The sequence below is a fragment of the Vespa mandarinia genome, chromosome 2 (genome assembly GCF_050613455.1).
Source record: "Vespa mandarinia isolate Hongniang chromosome 2, ASM5061345v1, whole genome shotgun sequence".
NCBI classification, from domain to species: domain Eukaryota; kingdom Metazoa; phylum Arthropoda; class Insecta; order Hymenoptera; family Vespidae; genus Vespa; species Vespa mandarinia.
Window position 1 is genome coordinate 16,028,109 of NC_140811.1, and position 9,392 is coordinate 16,037,500.

At 35.5% G+C, this 9,392-nt stretch overlaps 1 protein-coding gene across 7 annotated transcripts in view; it reads left to right on the forward strand.

The window, feature by feature from the left end:
• mam (neurogenic protein mastermind) overlaps window positions 1-9,392 on the forward strand; it is a 176,367-nt gene that overhangs the window by 150,266 nt on the left and 16,709 nt on the right. For all 7 annotated transcript variants that reach the window (XM_035870306.2, XM_035870315.2, XM_035870322.2 and 4 more), the window contains one exon: window positions 9,055-9,392. This exon is cut by the window's right edge and continues 4 nt beyond it. In XM_035870306.2, the coding sequence (XP_035726199.1) occupies window positions 9,055-9,392 (338 nt within the window). The remainder of the gene's footprint in view (window positions 1-9,054) is intronic.

The window sequence follows — 9,392 nt, forward strand, 5'->3', positions numbered from 1 at the left end:
AAAATTATCATGATAAAATAAATCCAAACGCGAAGCAACCGCAAACTTCGCGAACTTTGCAAACTTCAATCGTAAAACAATTTCAAATCCATTTTAATTATATTCGAACATGTCACCCTATTTGTAAATATTTCGTTTGTTCATTTTCTTTTTTTCTTTTTCTTTTTCTTTTCCTTCTTTTTTTTTTTCTTTTTTTATTGTCGTTTCTGTTTAACCAACATGAAAATCTTCGAGATAATAACGGCTCGAATAAATAAATGTCATGTATGAGGCATTCTTGGGATCAGTCGTTGGATGTAAAAGATGGAATAAAAATTAGACGACTCTTGCGAAGAATTATGCTTACCGGTATAAAGCGTACGGGCATTGCGTACGTGACCTCGCGATGTCATAGTAAGCGTTAAGAAGAGAAAACCACTCGGTATAAAGGCGTAACGATGGCACGTCTCGACTTGTATTTGTGGTCGGATGCTCGTCTTGAATTTTTGTGCGAGAAACTTTTAATTATGATATCATTATAAGTATCCGTACATCTTACCTGATATGTTTTAATTAATTTCTAACAATTTTATAATAATAATCTATTTTTTAATATATCAATTTAATAGATATCATTTATATAATCTATTAATAATTTATTTTCATTATAATTTCAATATATCATTTAATCTATTTTTATCGTAATTTTTGTAAAATGAAAAGACAAACAAAAAATATTATTTAATCAATCTTATTAATAATAAGAATTAATTTGATTTAATAAAACAACGAGCAGATTTCAACATCTAGATTTTGATTTTTCAATGCCACTTTCTGTCAGATTCACGGCTCGCAAAATTTCGTTTCATAAAGGCTTCGCAGTTATAACATGTTAAAACTCTGCTCGTTGTCCTTATCGCTTACCTTGGTAAGGTTATATGACCATTTGTTCGTCAGAATTTTACTGTCCTCTCGAAACAACCATCCGAGGTGAAAACGAGTTTTGCTGGAGATCACTAAGAAAGATTTCAGTTTGAAATTATGACGCATGAATAAATCCGTCATGTTAGCGGAATTATAGTTGAACAGAGGAATGTGGTCCACTTGCTAAAAGATCATCGAACAGGCAAGAAATTATAGTGGGTCATTAACATTCAAGAAAATGAGTTTAAGTAGACGTATGGAGGTGAAGTAACATGAGAAGAGATTATACCATCGTTCTCTCTCCCTCTCTCTCTCCCTCTCTCTCTCTCTCTCTCTCTCTCTCTCTCTCTCTCTCTCTCTCTCATGGCTCCTCCCGTTTTCATTTCCCTGCAGGGAGAAATTACCGAGTACCAGTGACGACACGAAGCGCGCCATTGTTCTACGGCTCTAACTTTTCAACCGGATTATTCGTCTGCTACCAAGACTCGAGTATAGTTACTCTCGACCGTCGTCCAACGAATATCTCCGAACGTGAACATCGTGTTCCAAAAGCACAGAAAATGACCCTATCGTTGTCTGGCTTCTCCTTCGTGATTCTCTATCGACGTTTTTAATTTCTAACAAATTATGATCAATCGTTTTTCTTTGTACGCAACGTAAATACGTATATATATATATATATATGTATTATTCCATGACTCTACTCATAAATGATAAGAATATAAAATTTGAAAGTGAGAAAAATAGCGCGTGATATATGTACAACGAGACGAGCATAATGATGAGCGCGTTACATTAACTACCATAAACGTATTTCGTAGACAAACGCATAAACGCCGTGTGTGTCGGCAATATCTCGTAACGTGACTTACGACGTGGCAACGCAACATCGGGCAATCTGCCATTTTACATTTGCATTTAACACTCGTATGGATTTCCGTGAACATCAACAATTCTTACTCTTCGAATCACGAACTCGCTAGAAATTAAACACGATATATACGTCTATTAACCATCATTGAATTATTATAACATTATTATACTTTCCCTGCTTCGTATCGATATGCAATTCGATGTAATACGCTTATATTACGTTATAAATGTGAGATTTCTTGCTTCACACGATCGACGCATTTAATATAAATAAATAAGTCAGATATAATAGGGGAGAGGACAAAAAAAAAATAAAACTGAAACAAAAGCAAAAAAAGAAAATATGGAAATATTTTTTTATATTAACAAATAACAAATCACTGAAAGTACATAAACAGATATATAGATACTATAAATCGTTGTCGTTGATTCTCTGCAAGTTGCGGTAGGTGATGTTGACCGTTTGGGGGGTGATAGTGGTGATGGTAGTGGTAGTAGTGGTGATGCAGATGGCTACTCGTTATTCTGCCGATGATAGTACAGTCGATGAATCTACTCGGTACGCGCAATCAACACAGTCTGGGGTGGGGGATAGGTCAATGACCGCGAAAATTCGTCCTGATTTGCCTCTGTGATCTCACTCTTCAAATTTTCCTTTCCTTTATCTATTTCTCTCTATTCATTTCTCTACGGGAACATTAATCTATCAAATCGATTTTAATTATTTCAATCATAATCAAATCGATCCATGCACAATCATTAATTCGATAGGGAATTTTTTTTTTTTCTTCGTTATTAAATACGAAAATCGAAAAAGTGTCTCGTGTTATTTTGAATTTGATTCATATAATATCGAATGAAAATCCTTAATGGAAAATTATTCTCATTCAAACATTCGTTCAAATATATTTCGTGAAACGCCTGGATTTATCTCTCCGCCGTCGCGTATTCCGTCACGAGGTGTCCATTCGAAGGTTACCGTTGGGATGCCATTCCTCTTGCGATGCAATAGTACTCGCGAACCTCGGAGCGTTGCACCCTGCAAAGTGGATCAGTGGTTCTCCGATGCGAACTCTCCTCTAGAAAGTCTTATCCATGATTATTTATAGTTCTGATCTATCATCAAGATCTCTTTCTACGTCGTCTATCATTGATTTCGTAATTTAAAGATGTTCCGATTAATCAGAATCATCTTTTTGCATTCTCACGAAATGCTTACTTTTATGCGATATCATTAACGATTTTTATCTATACCACTTCGTCAATGTAACGGTCTGATTTCCTTAAAAAAAAGAAAAAAGAAAAAAAAAAATATACGTACATCGATGTTTTATTCAGATATCTTTCAGCTTTATATCTACGACGAAGCAGAAAAGTAGCAAGAATGTTTCGATATTACAAATTCAAACGAATAAAATGCAATACGAACGAAACGCTTCGTTAATAAAACCAATTGTCAATCGTATACAAATTTTATTCGAACTTCGTTATCAATTTAATGACTTTAATTGATAGGGAAGAGATAAAACGAAAAAAAAAAAAAAAGAAAAAAGAAAAAAAACAAGAATACAGAAAAAAAAGCTTTTTCAAATTTTTCGCACGAACATATTGTACGTTCGAAATTAATCGCATTCGACTAATTCGAATTCTACCAGCTTTGGTCTTCGAGTTATTCGACTTAACGCTTCGCATTCTTCAACATCCTACCCTCTTAACTTCTACCCATTTTACACCGCTCATTTTTCATTACTTTTACGTTCTCCTCCTCGTTGGTAATAATGCTCTTGCTACCGCGTTATTGCACACGATTTCACAAGATTATACAGTACCGGATTACAAGACGCATTTAGAAGCCCAAGAGTTTCCGCCCGATTCTCTTCGACCTCGTCTCACTTCCCTATTTTCCGTTCAACAAAAAAAAAAAAAAAAAAAAAAAAGAAAGAGAAAAAAAAAAGAAAGAAAAAAGAAAACAAAAAAGAAAGAAAAACCTTTCATCCGAATACAACTAACTAAAATGTTTATTTTTTATATTCTACAATTTTTCTTTATTAACGTCGTATGATTATTTCTCGGATATTTTCAAGTGTCTTGGAAATATTCAGATTGAAAACATAAACTTGAAAGAGGAAAGAACCTGGCATCGAATATAATAAATCATACAGCCACGTTTGATTAACGATGTAAACTCGTTTAGTATTTAACTATCCTTCTATGAAACATTTTACATTCTAAATGAACGATTGTATATATGTTAGATAGATAGATAGGTAGATAGGTAGGTAGATAGGTAGATAAGTTAGTTGGTTGGTTGGTTGCTTGCTTGCTTGGTTGGTTTGTAGAAAAGAAATTTAGCAGCAAACGCCGTCGGCTTAATTCCTTTTCGTTGATATAGTACCTTTTAACGAATACGAAGCTCTCTTCATCGAAGTTAACATGATTTCCGTTTTGATCGGATGCCGGTTGGGAATGAGCACCTCGAGTAGAAGCGCTATGATTAGCGATTACCACATCGTGATATTAGCTACAATGCGATTCCACGCCTGCACGCGGCGTGCCTAGCAAACACGTAGCCGTTCAAATAGCAAGATATCGTGCGACCGAGTGTGCGTCGTTGACGACGACGACGACGACGACGACGACGACGGTGGCCCCACTCGGACTCTCCACGGCAATATGCTAATAACGAGGGATTTATACTTACATTAGCTTTGCTTCCATCTCCGTTTTACTACTCTATAGCTTCGACTTCGAGAGCGTTCCCCCTTTGGAAATCGGTTCCATTTTGTGCCCCGTTATTCCATCCTTCCATGATATTTATATACGTAAATACTATTTGCATTCGTCGAAACGATAAACTCGAGCAAACATAAAATATATACTCGTCGATCGATGATTGATATTTAATCGATAATAAAAAAAAACAATATGATTATCGTTTGTTCCTTAATTAAATATATATATATATATATATATATATATATATATATATATATAGATTTATATATAGATTTTATTATACGAATTATATTAGATTTTTCATATTCGAAATATATAGGCGCCATATTGAAATTTTCTAATCTAATGTGAAATTGAATGTGAAAATTATAATAAAACAAGTGGATTAATTAAAGTAAGAGATTTTGTAGATGTATTTAAACTTCTCCTTCGAAGACCGTATTACAAGGTGGAAATTTCATGAAAGTGTTTCTACCAGCGGATCGATCAACCGATATACGCAAGACCCACCTAGTGTTCTATAGTAACAAAGATAGTAATTACGTTCAACATATTGATCTCTCGTATCGCGTACATGTAGTCTGCAGTAAGAATTTATTAGGCATTAGCGTTCAACACGATCGATAGATTTCGATAGAATCTAATTACGAGCCTTGTTTTATGATAAATATAATGTCGTTTATTTTTCTTGTATACTTTAATGTTGAATACAATTAATTAATTATATGAAATTTATTTGATATTACTTGTAATTTAATTAAAAAGGTATTAAAAATAAATACAAAATTATTCATGCGTACTTTATATGAAATAATATGATTAATAGATACATTAGATATATTTCTCTAAAACTATCCATTCTAAAATTAATAAAATAATGATTATTTGTTATTACTATTGTTATTATTGTTGTTGTTGTTGTTGTTGTTGTTGTTGTTGTTGTTGTTCGATCGTTAGAAATGACACCTTTACACCTTTTTTCTCTTCTTATTCGCGATATATACTGCATTGAAAGCGGTAGATTTTGCCAAAAAGCTTGCAACTAATCCATATAAGGGCGAACTAACGAGACACGTGCTTCGCAGATGTCGCGACACAACGGAGTTCCCGACTAGACGGCAGCGTGATTTAGGCTAATTATGCGTGACCGGACGAGTAGGTTTCTCCTACACAGTTGTAACTATATGCCCTTCCGGAGGGCTCTTGCCTCGGTAAACGTGTAAACCGCACGCGCGCCATGTACGTCGACCTTTCTCTGTTACTAATACTTCTCTATCTCTCAGTGAAAATACAATGTGTACGTGTTTACTTGCATTCGTATACATCAAATTTCTATTTGGCATTATTCAAGAATCGTAAATAATTACAATATTATTGTTCTGATTCATTTATTTTCTTACATTTGAAAAAAAAAAATAATCGATAAAGTTATTTCAAAATATCTTATTAAATGATTATATAGGTATCTATTTATAAAGGTCATATAAATATAAAATTTCTTCAATCATTCTTCTACGAGAACGTATCAATTAAGTATTAACTTATATATACATATATATATATATATATATATATATATATATATATATGAACGTACATACATACGTCGCGTAGCCGCTCGCATACGCGAGTGTCGCTTATGCTCTCTTTACAACGCTATCCACCCTGTATAGATATCGCTCCAGTACACATGCGCAAATTTTCATGACTGAACGTAAGTCGCATGCGCGTACACATTACCTTGTCGTACACTTCCAGCATTACTTTAACAGGCATATATATATACATATATATATATATATATATATATATATATATATATGTGTACGTATACAAGCGTATATAGACTTACATAAGAAAATCTCACTACATAGCTACTCACATATTACGTACTCGTACATAATCACATATTAGACTGGATCTGTCTATGTAATTCCCTTTTCTTCTTCGATGTATTTACGTATATATTTGCATATGTGTATATATATATATATATATATATATATATATATATTTATTCCAATGATGGAACGACGCCTACCAACACACTATTTTCAGTATAGGAATGATACGAATAACTGCGCGCGCTCGAGAGAATTCGAGAGAGTGGTCGAAACGGGAGGTCAGCTCGTGGGGTTGTGGAGCTCTCTAATTACCGTAATGAAGATCTTCGTGAAAACGGTGACAGGACGCATTCGTTTCGCTTGCGCATTGGAATGTTCGTGCTACTGCCCTCCCAAAAGTCATGGAAATATTGAATAATAAGTCAGAAAGAAAGAAAGAAAGAAAGAGAGTGAAAGAGAGAGAGAGAGAGAGAGAGAGAGGCAGTTATAAGAAACATAAATAAAAATAAAGTTGTTTCGAAACATTCGTTCTTCGATTAGTTTACTCTTATCAAATAATATACCTCATACCGAATTTTATCGATGAAATTATTGCTTAAAATTCAAGGAAAAATAAAAAAGAAAAAAAAAGGAAAAACTAATCAAAAGTAATATAAATACTCTTTCTTATAATTGATATTATTTTTCCTCTTTCCGATTATATCGTACATCCGCGAACGAATAATCTTATAATTACTTATGTAAGTTGCATTAAATTGGGGAAAATAAAAAGGTCCCAATTTGTAAATGTTAAAATGATCGTGGAAAAATATTTTGGTTAGTAATTGTTAACAGTTAGATCGTAGATTAAATTAAAAATTGTCATTCAATGGGTTAAATAAATTCTTCAATGATGCTAAACGAAATAGATCGGTCTATCTTCGAAGATATTCGTGATTGACACTCGTAGCTTAGATATATTATACGAACTCCTCTCGTATATATCGTATACGATGCGTTCATACAAGACCTTGTGACACTTTAGCAACCGCTGTAACCATAAGTCGTTTGCTATAATAAAGTCGCACCACTGCGGTACCACCTCGTCGATCTCCATACTATGCGTGCCCGAACAAAGGAGTAGCGGAGACAACCGATAAGTGGTTCGAGGTCAATGAGAAATGTCGCACGCTCCTATTATTCGATGCTTCTGATTTATTTTACAAATGGCTACGATTTTTTCCGATCATGATTCATTAAAAATAAATGAATAAACATTATTTCGGACTCATATCGTGTCCCTTGACAACTTTATAATATATGTATATTTGTGTGTGTGTGTGTATATTTGTTCTGTACAATTTGATAATCATAATAATCACGTGATACGAAAAAACGGATAATACTATTTTTAAGGGATAAAAAAGGCTTAATAATTACGTAGGGGATAGAATTAGATAAGAACGATAAAGTTTATAACGTTGATCACGACTCACTGACGCATAGCTTATCGTTATGAATCATGGTTTAATAGAAGGAAGCAGTAAATACAATAGAGATTACGAAGTATGTACTAGTTCTTAAACTCGTACTGTGAAATAACCAATAACACAAAATAGAAAAGGTGCTGTTTAGTAAAGAGAAAGTAAACGATTTATAAACGTTAAAACGTGTCTTTCTCATCTTGCCAAAGGCACGGATAGGAAATAATTTTGGACTTATTCCAATCTAATCAAGCGTAAAAATAAATCCTCACGCTTTCGATTATACAGCTTTCACTCCTATTTTCTTGGAATATTTTATCGCAGGCTCGTACTAATACACACAAGATAGAAACTCGCACTAGATTACGACGGTTCGATCAGCCAGGGTAAAGGTCATCCGCAGGACACGAAGCTCGTGGTGTGGGTTGTGTCTTTTCTTCCTCCCCCTCCTCTATCTCTCTCTCTCTCTCTCTCTCCCTCTTTCTCTCTCTCTCTCTCTCTCTCTCTCTCTCTCTCTCTTTCTCTCTCTCCGTTTCTTAAAGCAGTTCAAGCACATCCCCGAACTTCTCCCCTTTCGTCTCTCTACGAACGAATGAAATAGAGGGGAACGGTAGCCATTTCGTATCATTGCCTACGATACGAGCGAACGAGACAGGACAATAGTCGCCACTTGTCCGACGTTTTTTTTCAGAAACTAAATTCTTGGCCGCCCGTGGCGATGCTGGATGTCTGGAAACGAAGGGAGAAGGAGTGAGGGGCGGGGAGAGGGGAGGGGGAGGGAGAGAAGGAACCGGCAAGGTTCGATCGAAAGTTCGCGATCCGATCTTCTATCCTAGACCGTGAACCATGCGCGACGTAAAGGATATCACGTGTGCAACGACGCGCAATAATAAGAGATCAAGAATTTAAATGAGATTCCGGATAGAGCTATCGACGTGCGCACGGTACTCGTAAAATATTTATTCCTGGCTGGGATCTGTTTTACGATTTTTCGGGATAGACGACGCATAGGAAAGTTTCGCTTCTCTGTAAGACGGTAAACATGGATATGTAAAGTGTGCCGATTTACATTGAAAAAATGGCGTACTCGAAGAGATATCGCTTTAGAAATACGACCATACGAGGGGGAGAAAAGGAATAGGAGAAAAAGAAAAAATAAAAAAAAAAGGGAAAAGAAAGATAATGAAAATTGCATGGGAATCATGATTGTATGATGAATAATTTTTTGATTTTAGGTATCCGCGGGGCAGCATATGCAGCTTACAGGAGATTTGAAACCTGGAGTATCCGTGGCTGCTCAGCAGGGCATGTACTTTAATCAACAACAGGCACCCAATCAATCAGGACCCGGCCAAGCGGATACTTACTGCTCTGTGTCTCAATCTCAGACCATTAACTTCACTCAGCAAAGTCTGAGACAGAGAGCAGCCGCCGCTGCTGCGGCGGCTGGTGGCGTTCCGCAAGCTGGTGCTGCCACTGGTGCTCGTGGTCATCCTCAGCAGGTCCCTCCAAATCAAGTGGACCAACATCAACATGCCAAAATCCTTCAGCAACAGCAACTGATGCGCGCTCA